Source organism: Poecilia reticulata, chromosome 22, assembly GCF_904066995.2.
Source record: "Poecilia reticulata chromosome 22, P_reticulata-male-v2, whole genome shotgun sequence".
Taxonomy (NCBI): domain Eukaryota; kingdom Metazoa; phylum Chordata; class Actinopteri; order Cyprinodontiformes; family Poeciliidae; genus Poecilia; species Poecilia reticulata.
The window spans coordinates 10761310-10775257 of record NC_088851.1 but is presented as its reverse complement, the minus strand read 5'-3'; the positions used below and the strand labels follow the sequence as shown (position 1 = coordinate 10775257).

Below are 13948 nucleotides of genomic sequence, written 5' to 3'. Positions count from 1 at the left end.
GAATTAGGATGCTATTGCTGGACAGAAAAATGCTTGGACATCTGTTTGTTATGATATCATTTCTCTTTTTTTTTTGTTTAATTCCTGTTTTTCATCCATCTTTCTGCCTTTATAAATCTCACAGGGAGACATATTGATGTGCCTCGTTGAATTTCAGTGAAATTTTCTCATTTATCCTGGATTGCACACGGTTTTAAAAAGCAGAAATGCTTTGTGCTACAATGACATCTTGTGTCTGGTTTGGGTACTACAAGCCCAGTTGGATTCGGGCAACCACCAGCAGTGTTTCATCACTACTTGTCTATTGTGGAACATTCAAGAAATTGTTTTTCTCTCTTACCATCCGAATTGTCGAAGACTGTTGTGTGTTTGACAAACGCAACATCACCGAGGTTCTCAGCAACACACCTGAGAGAGGAAAAACAGTTAACTCCACTTAACCTATGGGAAAAAATCTATAGAAACACATAACCAGACTTTTATTTGGCTCTCAAATTCAGTAGGAATAGTAGGGGAGGTGATAAGCATTTCTCTCTATGACCTACAACAAGCAACAAGTCCAGACATGTCGCTAAAACAATAGACTTTTCTGTTCTACCATCACAAACATGAAGATGTGGATTTCCCTTAACTCTTCTGATAATTTACTTACAACTTTTGACTATGAGGAATTGTTGAGAAAAATTATTATTTTGAGTGTTTAACACAGTTTAAACCTTTTAGAACGAATTTCTTAAGTTTGAACAGGTTTGTGTTAGTGATTTAAAACCCGAAGAACTATAGGATCTGCAGGAGAGCTTCAGCTCAGACCCCTGGGGTCTTATCATTAAAGACAGGAGGTCATAAATTAACATATGCAGGGAGGTGGAGGACATTATCACTTGAATTACTGTGAGAAAGGGAACTTTGGTCGGTTCACGTAACCAGGATGAGAAGTCTTCTAAAACCAACATCTGACATGGTGCAAAAACTGAATATAACATAAAATGTTTTAAATCACTAACATTTAATTCGTAAGACATTTTTCTTAGTTATTAATAACATGTTTTGACTAAAAATTCTATTATCTTGTTTTAGAATTAATTTAGTTAATGATGAATGTATTTGAAATTGTATTATTTCTGACTATATTGGAATCACATGAAAATGATTTGTTTAGTATTAGAAAATACTTAGGTTTATGGTGAATGAATGTCTTAAGTCTTATTTGTTTCTAATTCCTAATTAGAAACAGGAATTGTACTTCATTATTTTCTGTTTATTATCTATTGCTTTTGGTTTGATATCAGGACTAAACTTTGGAGATGCTGAGTGCAGAAGAACAAATTGGATTTTTGGAGAACTTTTCATTGAATTAAAAATAAAGTATTAAAGGTTTGTTCCTGGCAGAGCAGAAGAGAAACCAGAATTTCACAGCTACCTGTGAGGTTCCTGCATCTGTTTCTCTTTGCCCAGATGGCTGTAGAGCCACAGGAGGCCGGATAGTGTTAAGAAAATAAATTTAAAATAAGTTAGTTTTAGAATTTATCATGACTTGATTGAAATGCCATAATTATAGTTTTAAAATTTATAACATATTCTGACCTATTGATATATTTTACTGTAGTTAAAGCAGATTGTTTGCCAAGATCTTCTGATCTGCTCTTTGTCTGTTGGGAAACAATCAGTAGGAAGTTCTAGCTTTTCACACTGATTTGTGAAAGCCATAAACCACCATGAATTCGGAGAGTCTGCTTACACCTTATTTAACAAAAGGTGTTTGATCTTGCGACCAAACTGCGGGACTTTTTCTAAAATTTAAAAGGGCCAGAGATGCCTTCCAATTGGTCAAGTAGAGATACGCCTTATTTGAATACATTAAAGAGGTAAACACACCTACAGGTATAAAAGTTTGTGCACAAGGGAAACAATTCAGAAAAAAGCTGATTTATTTTACTTCTGCACCAGCTCTTTCTCCAAGGACGTCCTTGATATTTCTTTGTCTTCTTGTCTCAGGTAACAATGTTTGTATCTGTCTTTCTTTAGTTTCCTGTACTATCTTATATTTTCTTCTGATTGGATTAAATCCTGTAATTCTGTGACGTCAACACGCATTGTTGTGTTTTTGTCCCCGCACGTGGCCACGCGAGAAAACCCGGGATCAAAAGGAAGTATCAGAGCCAGAGTTTTGCTAAATTTAACAGTAATATAAAAATTCTTCCTTAACAGAATCCAGTTGGATTTTACTTCAGTGTATAGAAAACCACATCATGCTAACTGTAATGTATGGGGAGGGGCATCTGGGATGATGCATGCCTGTTTCTATTCGCTGAATAAACCCAACAAACCCTGAAATACGAGGATGTTATGAAGAAAAATCGAATGAACTAAACTAACAAACCCTTGTGTTTTTTGGCCAGAAAATTATCCAAAGCATATGAAGAAATCAGAATGATCTAAGTGAGTCCAACAAGCTGAAATCACCACAAAACACGGGTCACTCTTCAAAATGACTTGAAGATTTTTGCAAAGTTTCATGAATGGGTGTGCCAAAGTCTGATACTGAGCAAAAGTTGCTGAAAAATAGTGGTACTGCTCACTACGGTTTTACCTGCTATTTTCTTTCTATAACACTTGCACCACTCTTGAACTGTAGTCAGTGGCACAAAATGATTTCAAGGGGCCACACTTTGAAGACAAAAGGTCAAAGGTTGCACACCAAAGTCGGTCCTCGAGGGCCGGCATCCTGCATGTTCTAGTTTTAGCAGGCACAGTTTTCAGCATGTCAAAGTTCTTCTTAGGCCTTGTAACGAGCCATCGTTTGATCCAGGTGAGCTAAAAACCAGGGAGAGGATGCCGGCCCTCGAGGACCGACTTTGGGCACCACTGGCTTAGACGCTTCAGCCTTGTGAAAGTAAAACAGATGGGGTGTCATTAATTGTGACACTGGTGGTATTTGGATGTGGTGCAATGTAAATGCCTCATAATGTACATAAGTGCGTAGAACTGATATTTAAGAGACAATTAAAGACTCAATCGATGCTCTTATTCAGAGCCTTTTTATAGCTTCTGTTCTTGATTTATTTTCTGTTTAGATTTTGTTTGTTCTCCATATTGTATAGCTTATATTATAAAACACAAGTGCTTTTATGTTAAAAGCTTGTGCAAAGCCAATGGGTAAACTTCCTTCTTATACAAGTACCTCTAATTTGTGATTTGCCTTTTTGAGCAAGACTATTTGTTTCCCAGCAGGCACATTTTTCCAGGTTCCAGTGGATCTATCGGACATAGATGATCAAATACCCCGACTCCAGGTGTTGTTAGTCGGCTATTGGTGAAGGAGTCGTACCTCAGGGCCCCTGCCTCTCCGTAATGTCTCTCTTTGTGATTGTTGGCACAGATGTGTCTGTCGTTCTCGTCTCCGATGCAAGCCTCACAGAGGTTCTTCGGGTTGTTGCCTCTGGGATCATGCAGAGGATCCTTAATGCCGGGCACACAGCTGTAACCAAAGAAGTTCCCCACCGCTGGCAGGAGAAACAGAGAACAAGTCAGCTGAAATTAGACACTAATAAATGTTGTTTTTGCATTATTTTTTTCTTATGTCTGCTTATTTAATGTTATGTGATTACATTTAAACTAAAGTCCAAGAAAAAAATACACAATGAGGACACAGTTTTTCTTGGTAACTAAATCTTCCTCTCTGTTCTTTCAGAGTGTTTTTGAGTGTTTCATCTCATTCCCACATTTCCACATCCCACCTCCATCCATTCCCACCTCTCTGCTTCCCCCACTTCCTGACTCCGGACCTCTCAAATACCTTCCACGCATCAGTGTACACCAACACACACCCGCGCGCGGCCGTCACGCTTGGCTTCACCTTTGGGGAAATTGCACTGCTCTCCTATGCTGATTTGGGACGTGTTAACCAAGTAGCCGATGGGAACCGTCCAGCCCACCGTGGTGCGGACGCCGGGGTGGCAGGAGCTGCGCTCATGCATCTCTAGCAAGGACAGGTCTGAAGAGGAGCGCCGGGCCATTGCCACCACATAGTAGCTGATTCCATCTGGAATAAGGCGGTCAGACACACGTTAAGAAACCGATCGATGAGGCAAAGCTTGTAATTAGCTGGTTTTGCATTGGAAAATGTGTTAAATGCATCAAATTTAATCTGTAAATACATTAGTTATCAACTTGCATGCACTTGGTTTAGTTAAATATCAATTTCATATATTTTTTGGAGACACGCACTTGGATAAAAAGACGTTCTGAAGTTTCTGTTGAGATCTAAAGTACCACCCCAATCAACAAATCTGCCTGTTACTTCCAAAAATTCTTACTATAAAATAAATCAAACTGGCCAATGTCGAAATCGTTATCGTCCAGAAAAAGCCTGATCAGTGCATTTCTGCCAAATGTTGTTCTTCTACTGGAAACATAACTGTTGAAACATTTGGCCAAAAATCCCTAGTGAGCTAATTGTACTAAGTGCTCCAACACGTGCCTTACCTACCTACTCCATTATGAGACTCCCCTGCTGCGAGCTCCAGGCCATGGCAGAGACCCGCAGCGTAGATATCATCTGCAAACATCGAAGCTGCATCTGCTGTGCCGTTCTGAGAAAACAGAGATGCCTTCATGTAACCTACTAACATACAACTAATAACTAAATGCAAAAATAATACCAGATTTATATATATAATTTATTTCGTTTTTTATTTTAATAAAACAACACATCTTATTGCATATGTATTGCAGTGTTATTTTTATTTTTCACCACATTGTGAAAACTAAGTGATATTTAAAGAATTCAGTCAAAATTGTTGCGTATTTTTCACAGAGTTAGAAATGGTTTGTAGAGCACAGGCATCCCATCTCCGTCTTTGTGCACCTTGATTTTCTCCATGCAGTCTCTGGTGCTCAGGCCGCGGACACACATCAGCGATCCCCTCACATTCCTAGCCGTGGCATTGCCGGCTAAATCCAGGCACTTCTGCTCCTCGGCATCCGATAGCACACACCAGGAGACTGAATCAGAGAAGATTTTTTATTTTTTTTTTCCCCCATTAAAACAAGATCACATGAAAATGTCTGTGTTCTCTAGAAACAAATGTTCCCTGTAAGCCTTCGACTGGCTTACCTGTAGCTTTCTGATTGGAGACGCAGTTGACGCTCAGAAGAGGCAGCAGAAGCAGGAAGGTCACAGCAAATCTTCTCTCCATGTCGACTCTGGTCTGAAACCGGCTTCAGAATGATTCTGTAATTCAGCAAAGATGAGGACCAGGTGAGATTCATTGGTTAGAAAAAAGAAACAATTCAGCCCCCTCCCTCTCGCGTAACCTCGCCACAGAGAGAGGAGGTATAAAGCAGGGTGAATGTCGTAGGGAGATTGGATGTAGAGAGAAGAAAACATCATATTATTCCTCCATCCGTGACTCTTAAGTCTAAGTCCTCATCAGATAATCCTTACCTCCATCTCTCGATAGTGGTGTAGTGTTTCTTCCTCCAATTATCCACTGAGATTTAAGCCCCGTAGACACCGTTCTGGTTGGCTCATGTCATCGCAGCAGCTCAGGTCACCTGGCACAGAGACTCGAGCAGGGGTCTTTAATTAAAAAAAAAAAAAGAAAAGCAGTAGACAATGTATCTTTGTGCCGGAGCGGTGTTCGTGGAGAATAGATACCGAATAGGTCTTGCTCCGACTCACCAGAGTACACAGCTCCAAGAAAGCAAGAACAAACAGCGTCTGCCGTTGTTCATGCCCAGCAGACCCAGAGAAGGGAAACGCATATCATCTACTGGAGACAATTAAACCATTTGTCTGTCTTTTTTTCACACCTAACAACGTCCGGCCACATAAAAGCCCATATAAATCTATGTAAATCTGTTGGGAAGGAATGCAAAACCAAATCTTCTGGGTCAGTTTTTTTAGTTGCAATTTAAATTTCATGGAGATTTAGAAGGTGTTTTGCAGCAGTCGCAGCAGCAGGCCTCCACTAAATGTTTCCAAAATACCTCAAGTCCTGCTGGAATAAGTGGAGCTGGTCTCTGAACGGCAGTTTTCAAGCCATGCCCACACATTGTCAATTGGATTTCGATCTGAACTTTGACTGGGTCGTTCTACCACATGGAATTGTTTTGATTTAAACCTCTGTGTCTAGGGCGACTGTTTTGCTGGAAGGTGAACCTCCATCCCCTCAAGTCGAGGGTATTTTACAGCTCCCAACAGGTTCTGCTCAAGGTTTAATTCTCTGTTTAGCTCCATTTAACTTCCCGGTCCTTACTGAAGAAAAGCTTCCCCACAGCATTGGCTCAGGACATAAAGGCTCATCTGGCCCTCGGGAACAATTTACGGCCTATAAATACTCCACAAGAACACAGAGGTTTGTTTTCTCCCTTCCAGGCCTGGAAGAACAAAATGACGTCTTTCTGTCCCGCAGCCCGGTTTCAGCATTCTCAAAGGTTCTCATTGACTCAAAACCAGGGCAGAATCATTCCTAGTATGGAGTCCAAAGAAATAGAGCGTGATCGGCCAGAAATTTGCTAAACTGACAAATAAGAGTTCTGCATTTGAGTACTTCACTTTATATTCTCACTTTACTGAGCATTCAGACTCAATCATACTTAATAAAAAACTACTTCTAGATTATTGTTTTATCATCTTGAAGTAAAACAATCTGGATGGTACTTTTGTTTTGCATTATAAACAAAAATAAAAAATACAAAAAACACACAAACGGAAAAATGCAGAGAGGAAATCCTAAAACTGCGTGACAAACTGCTTCCCGATAAGAATGGCTATATCTATCACATTTCAACATTCAATCATTATTTCATGTCACTGTTTAACAATGCAAAACTCTCTGTCTATTTCCAACCTTTAGCTACTTACTCCCATCCGTCATCAGTCACCCTGCACCTGCGTTGTTTTAAACTCGGTTTGTTTCACGTTCTCACAAATGGCTGCTTCTGGCTGGCAAGCGAGTCATTTTACAGTCAAAAGAGTAAATGGGTTTCCAGAGTTACTTCGTGTCAGTATTATGCTGCTGCCACCATATTTCACTATGCTGTGTTGGAAGTTATGTGTTGTGTTTTAGCATTCCGCCACACGCAGCGCTTCACATTTGGGCCATGAAGTGCAAGTTTGGTCTCATTTGACCGGATCAACTCCCCCCCCCCCATGTTTGGCACGTCCCACTTTCTTTCCACAAAGGGAGTCCTTGTTGCTTCTCCTCGGTTTCCTCTCTGATCCGTCTGCCGTGTTCCTCAGTTTGTTCTCTAATGTTCTCTGACCAACCTCTGGTCCCTTCAGCGAGCCGCTGCATTTCTACTCAGATCAGATTAAATCAGGTTAAATATTCTGTTTTATTGAAGTGAACTTCATTTGGAGGCTTCACAAAGTAATATTTGTGAACTTATAAAACAAAGAAAAAAAACATGCTGTGCATGACATAAAATTCAGATTTAAATTGATGAAGTTTGTTGTAAGGTGGGAAAATATGAATTTAAGTTGAGCAACAGAGACATATAGAAGCAGAGATTGTATTAGCAGCAACACAACCAGATCCTGATTTAATCAATAAAATCAGAGGTGTATGATGGTGCACATAATTTAATAGTGTACAACACATTTAACTGGAATGAGGTTGTAATATACTGCAATCTGACGAAAACATCCAACACTGCTTTTTTTTCCCCTGGAGAAGAATCACTGGAAGATATTTTTCCAGTAATCTGACTCTTGTTTAGGCTGCAACACACATACACACACACATGCACACGCACATGCACACGCACACCCCCACACGCGCACACACACACACAAAAATAACATTCACTATATCCCAAGTTGTTGTTTTTTTTGTTTTTGCCAAAACATCTTTAGCAATCAACTTGTTGAATTATGGCTGTCAAACTGTCTATTTTTTTATGTTTAATTTAAATTCTGCTACAGAAAAGGGAGAAAAGTTTTCCTTTGTGATAGCTTGCTAAAAACTAAATTTATCCTAAAATGAAAACAAATTGAAATAACTTTGGCTTAGATGGGTTACTAAGTAAAGATAGATTTTCTTTTAATTAAACAGTTGAAACTTCGCATAAAAAGGACAAAGCATCTCTTATCCATTCCAAATCATCTTAATTAAAAACCAAACATCAGAAGTAAAGTCCAGATGAACAGAACACATTCAGCTCATTTACATCTGCATAGTTGCTGAGATTTCTCATCTCCTCACAGGGGGTCATTTTCTATTTTCCTACAAAATGTTGCTCTGCTTCGTGTCTTTTGGACCTTATTTCATCTTCGCAAACATCAGCATTCACCCTGCATGGGCACTTACGTCCCTCTTTAACCATCATCGCTGTCATCTATGTCAAAGTTAAATTACCTGCAGCCAATTCCAGGAGCTGCTGCGATCTCACTGCATGAATACGTTCAAATATAAATGGGAGTTTGGAAATTATTGCACGCAAGGTGTATTTAGGTCCAAAACTAGTCAAACCTCAGCTCTAAAAAAACAAATAGTTGGGACCTTTACTGAATTCACCGATACAATTTGCTTAATTGAATGTTAGGCGTTAAGGCTGATTCACCCCTGTAGGTTCAGGGGCTCCATGGCAACAGCCATTACGTTATTGTTATTTTTATGTGACCCTTACCAACAACACTAAAGCATTCTTCTATCTATATGGATTTTGAACAGGCTTTCTTATATAACATTCTTATAGCCAAAAGAATGTTGGATTTATTAATTTTTTTTTAAAACAACATATTGCATTACACAAGAATTTCTAGGATCAGCATAATATCATCAAATAAAAATCGGGCCTATTTATAGGTAAAATTATGGTGGGGGTTGTTTTCATGATAAAACATTTATTCACATTTCTGTTTGCAAATTTTGGTCTGAAAGTTGCAAACAGAACAGGAAAAGGGTGAACTTTAAAATATAGTATTTATTGTGAGACTCCTAACAATTTAGAGTGATTCTGAATTCTGTTAAAGTCAAATCAGACTAAGTGACTTAACATTACGAGCTCTGCCAGGTGACAAAAAAACCCAACACAGATTATCTTGATACATCTGGCATTCAGCAGGAACCACCTGAACTTTCTTTCCTGAAACAGATATCTTAGAAGCAGGGGGGGAGGGGGGGGAGGAAAGGTGTAAGGATTTAGGTGACTGGCTATATAAGCAACGGTGAGACGGTGAAACTCTGCATCTGCAGCTCTTTTCACTCCTTCTCCTGCAGTAGTTCGGCAAAAGAGGGGCAAAGCTTACCAAAAGAAATGTGGAGAGTAATATTCCTCCACATTTACTCGCAGTGATGATGTGTAAAAACCTTGAAATGAATTAACAATTTATCGTAGTAGCGTAATCTCACCCTGAAAACGTTAGAAATATCAAGCCCTTAGTTTAAGTATTTAGCAGGAAAGTCTGTAGCGAAGCCCCCGGTTTTCTGATTAAATCTGGGTTCTGAGATGAGTTTAGACGAAGGTTGATTCAGTGTGTGTCTGCTGAATCATTCCTGCCTTGAGTTGACCATGTCTTTTGGATCCACTGTTGTTAATCAGCTAGAAAAAAATATATATTTTCCTCTCATCTAATCCCTTGTTCAGTTTTAAAGCATTTCAACAAAGAAACAAAGATTGTTCCACTTCCGAGGGTTGGGAGGTTTCATTCAGTCACAGCATCGTTTTGGTGACATCTAGTGGCGATACATGAGGAAGACATGAGAAAGAAAAGCAGCGTCTGAGTGACCCAATGAACTCTGTTTTGGGTGAAAAAAAAAAAAAAAAGAAAACCTCGTGACGCCTTCGTGACTCTTTATTATGTTGTTTATTATGCTGCGGGTAGACTACACTGTGCTGTTTGTGAGAGAGATGCTGGGGGAAGCCACATGCCTTGTGAGAAAGCAGCGCGCTTGAGCTGTGATTATGTAATTGGGACTAAAACATAACCAACCGTTCATCCTCTGGTTGGACTGGTTCCCGTTCAAACATCCAGTGGTGATTATGATCACAACTGCGCGCTGATCTACTTCATTATTTCCACAAAGTGTTTCTGCACATCCAATAAACCTGCTGGACCCATCGCAGCACTTTCAGGGTGTCGACTTCTAAAGTAGAACTTCAACACTGGCGTGATTAGAATCATATTGGATTGTTTTGTTTTGACTGGTCACGTCACTTTTCCCGCAACAAAGCACTCCACTGTTTTTGTGTCTTCACTCAATTAGTAGACACTCTAATTAAGTGTCTTAATTTGTGACACTTAATTAGTGTCACAAATTACTTACTTACTTAATTAATTAATTACTTAATTATTTTCATTCAGTAGTTTATTTTTTATTATTGTTAATGTTATGAATTCTAATAATGTAATAATAGTCTATATATATATATATATATAATATTATTAATAATTAATATTATTAATATTAATAATATTATACATCATGTATAATATTATTGTAATACATGATGTAACAACAATAATAATAATAATAATAATAATAATAATAATAATAATAATAATAATAATAATAAAGTTGTTGTTTTTTTTTGCCAAAACAAAATTTAACAGTGTTATTTACAGTTACACTCTATTTTGAATTGCGGTTTCTGCTAAATACCTCTTGTGTTACTTCTGTATACTTTCAGTGACGTTATTCTGCACTGCCGGAAAAAAAGGAGAGAGATTGAATGCTTGAATAACGTCACTGAAAAGTACACGGAAGTAATTAATACAAGAGCAACCACAACTCAAAATAGAGTGCATCTGTAAATACTTGAATCCAAACACCTGTGTGTGTGTGTGTGTGGGTGTGTGCTTGTGTGTGAGTTTGCGTGTACTTGTTTAGCTGTTCTACATGCATCTCTTGAATATATTTACTAACCTTCTGAAGACCAATGGCCGTTATGGGGACCAAATTAGGGTTATATGTAAAAAAAACTATTGCATTGTGACACTTTTATGAAATATTCATACCTAAGGATCACTTAGAAAGATCAATTAACGTAACAGTACCTGGAGAGAACCCACATATGATCAGGGAGAACATGCAAACTCCATGCATAAAGTCCTGGGTTCAAGACTTAGCATGGGATCTGAACCCAGGACCTTCTTGTTGCAAGGCAACAATGCTACCAACTGCGCCACAAAATCAAAATGTAAAAAATTATTTTTTATCAAATTTAACTACTGCATCTTTGATATAGGACCATGTGATAAGGTATGTTATGCTGTTTTTAATTCTGCAATTTATCTTTAGTTATTTTTTGTTTTTATTGTGTTTTCTCCATTGTTTTAGGAGTTGCCAATTTTATTTGCGTCGAGGCCTGTATCCTTTCTGACTTCCTAGATTTGTGTAAAGCCTTGCATTTCCATAGTGACCAGTTTTAGCAAAACCTGGCTTTGCATAGTGACCTAGATTTGGGCAACCTGAGTTTGCATAACCTGGGTTTGCGCAGTCTGGGTTGACATAAGGGCCTCTGTTTGGATGTCTTCTGTGTTCATCGGGACCTCTAACTGCATTATGCATTAACATTCATGTTCCTGTGATCCCCTGTTTGTGTAGGTCCATGTCTTTGCATGGAGACCCTTGGTTGCATGGAGGTGTGTCTTTCCTGGGACGTCCTGGAGAGAACCCACGTTGTCGGGACGTTGATTGGAAGTCTCCCTTTCATAGAGTGATGTCATAACTGTTGATGTCATTGATACCATTGGAACTGAAGTGTCTTGTTTAAATTAGTTGAAAATGTGTAGAATGTAAATTTGAACCTTCTTTCAAATTGTATTCAATTATTCTTTCCTCAAAATTCTACATACAAATGCCTCATTACGGCAATGTGACAAAATATTTTTGATATTTATGCAAATTTGTTAAAAAATAGAAACCCAAGAAATCTGCGAATAGTTTAAGTCAATTTAGAGATGTTTCACCTAACTCCATTTTTCTTTTCTACTTTACGATAAATTACCTCTAACAATGGCAAACTTAAAAAGTGTACTACTTGAATTAATTTATTACACACAGAACTCTGATCAGTGAATAACTGTAATCTATTTATCTCCTATGCTCAGGAAACCTCGATATAATTATTTTATAGATCAATTAGCAAAGCACATTAGCATATAGCCAATTTAATTTATCATTGGTTCTCACGGTAACTCTGCAAGTTATGTTCAATACAGGTATGAAAGAACGTAAAAATATTAACAGTAAAAAACAAAAAACAAACCAGAAAACCAAGTTTTGATCAAATAAAGGGGGTCAGAAAGACTGTAGTAGTTTATAGGCTAAACTGGAGACTCCCCATTCAAACCAGGTCTGATTGCACGTCAACAATTTAATCAACTAACACACATAACGCGTCTTTCTTGAACGTAAAATTCTTACGTAAATTATTCACCATTGTCTCATTGATTTACAGTGTGCCTGTCATGCAAGCGTTGGAGCTAAATCTGACCCGGTGCGTCGCGTCAGCACAAATACGTTGGTGAATCACAAGATGAGTGATTACTGATTCAGATGGAGATGAGAGAATCTGTTGGATCTTAGCTCAAAGTGCAGCGTTTTACATCCTGGCAAACTCCACTGACTTTTGCTGTTGTCTTAGCCTCATCTGTGCTGTTCAATAAAGTAAGTCGACTAGGAATTGCTCCTCGAGGTTTTAGTCGTTGCGAAGCAGCGTTTTACGCATTAGTGAGTGAAAACTCACCCACATGAGGCAAAATACAACACTGTTCGTGTAGCTGGAACTACAGGACAGGTCACAGCTTTTTGCCTTAAGCTGTAACAGTGAATCATACCCAACACTCCTCCACTACACATAAATAATCAGATTTAGGGATGAAGAAACGCTAAAACCAGTTTGCTGCTTGCTGTTTTATCTAACCTCAGAACCTTTTAGACTTAAATGTGAGTACTTAAACCTGAAATTTACATTTTATACAATTTGTTGGGTTGATAAAATGTTCTGCTGCTTTGAAGACCGAACTTCATGTTTTGAGTATATTATTATATAGCCTATTTATGTACATATACTTAGCTTAATTTTTGTCTGTACATATTTAGATTTGTGCTTTTAAGTGCCACCATGCAATTATAACTGCTAACGCTGAAGATGCGTTTGGAAAGGGGGAGAATAGTGGCATATTTCAGGTACAATTATAGCTTTAATCTTTCCAGAGAGAAATATGCAGAGCATTTTAATCTTACCTATTGCAGCGGGTGTGGGGTGTCTTCGAGGACAGAGCCTGAGACGTTGTCCAGGCATGCAGCTTTCACAGAGAGCCAACTATTATACTTATTAGTTATGCTGTGAGGCTGTTCAACTGGGTGGGTCTGGTGTTGAGAGGTTCTGGAAGCTTCAAAGTGAGCAATGAGCATCTGGGGAAGACAGACATAAAACGATGTGGTTCTTCTAAGACCTGATCTCAGTATTCAAGCATGATTTTGCTCAGCCTGGATGGTGGAGTCAGCGTTTGTCGCCGGAGAGGAAGATCGAGCAATGTGTGTAAAGGAAGCGGTAAGAGAGTGGAGATTTAGCACTGCGAATTACAAAGGGTTTTTGTTTAACAGAATTAAACTTTTCTTTCACGGAGGAGGAAGGAAATGGAGCTGATGCTTAGACCCTCCACCAGGAGTTTAGTGATTTATGGAAGTCTGAACCCTGTTTCTAAATACAGAACAAATTGAAATTATTGCTCACCTCTCACGTTATCAGTGCAATGCTTTCATTTCATTTATCACAAACGTCAGGGCTCCTTCTAGAGAAGGAGTTCAATGTGCATAGTATTTTTGTCTAATATAAAAATAGTTTATTGTCATTTATCAACCCCCAGAATATGAATCTAGTTTCATATTCTTTTAATTCAGTAAATATTCCGATCATGAGACTGACCTTTTCCACTAAATAGGAAATATAACTTATTAATGCTGTTAATTCAATTCAGTTCCAAACATTA

At 38.4% G+C, this 13948-nt stretch overlaps 1 protein-coding gene across 3 annotated transcripts in view; it reads right to left on the bottom strand.

Moving 5' to 3' along the window:
- The window catches only part of otomp (otolith matrix protein), a 16594-nt gene extending 3241 nt beyond the window's left edge, over positions 1-13353 (bottom strand). The window contains exons 1-8 of one of the 3 annotated variants that reach the window (XM_017302513.2): positions 13200-13353; positions 5447-5581; positions 5117-5233; positions 4868-5004; positions 4490-4592; positions 3857-4042; positions 3329-3503; positions 341-408 (exon numbers count right to left, since the gene is read on the bottom strand). In XM_017302513.2, the coding sequence (XP_017158002.1) occupies positions 341-408; positions 3329-3503; positions 3857-4042; positions 4490-4592; positions 4868-5004; positions 5117-5198 (751 nt within the window). In that variant the 5' untranslated portion in view covers positions 5199-5233; positions 5447-5581; positions 13200-13353. Of the gene's footprint in view, positions 1-340; positions 409-3328; positions 3504-3856; positions 4043-4489; positions 4593-4867; positions 5005-5116; positions 5365-5446; positions 5582-5683; positions 6436-13199 lie in introns of those variants that run through there. The other 2 variants (XM_008399317.3, XM_017302514.2) reach the window with 2 other exon arrangements.
- Positions 13354-13948: the final 595 nt, after the last annotated feature.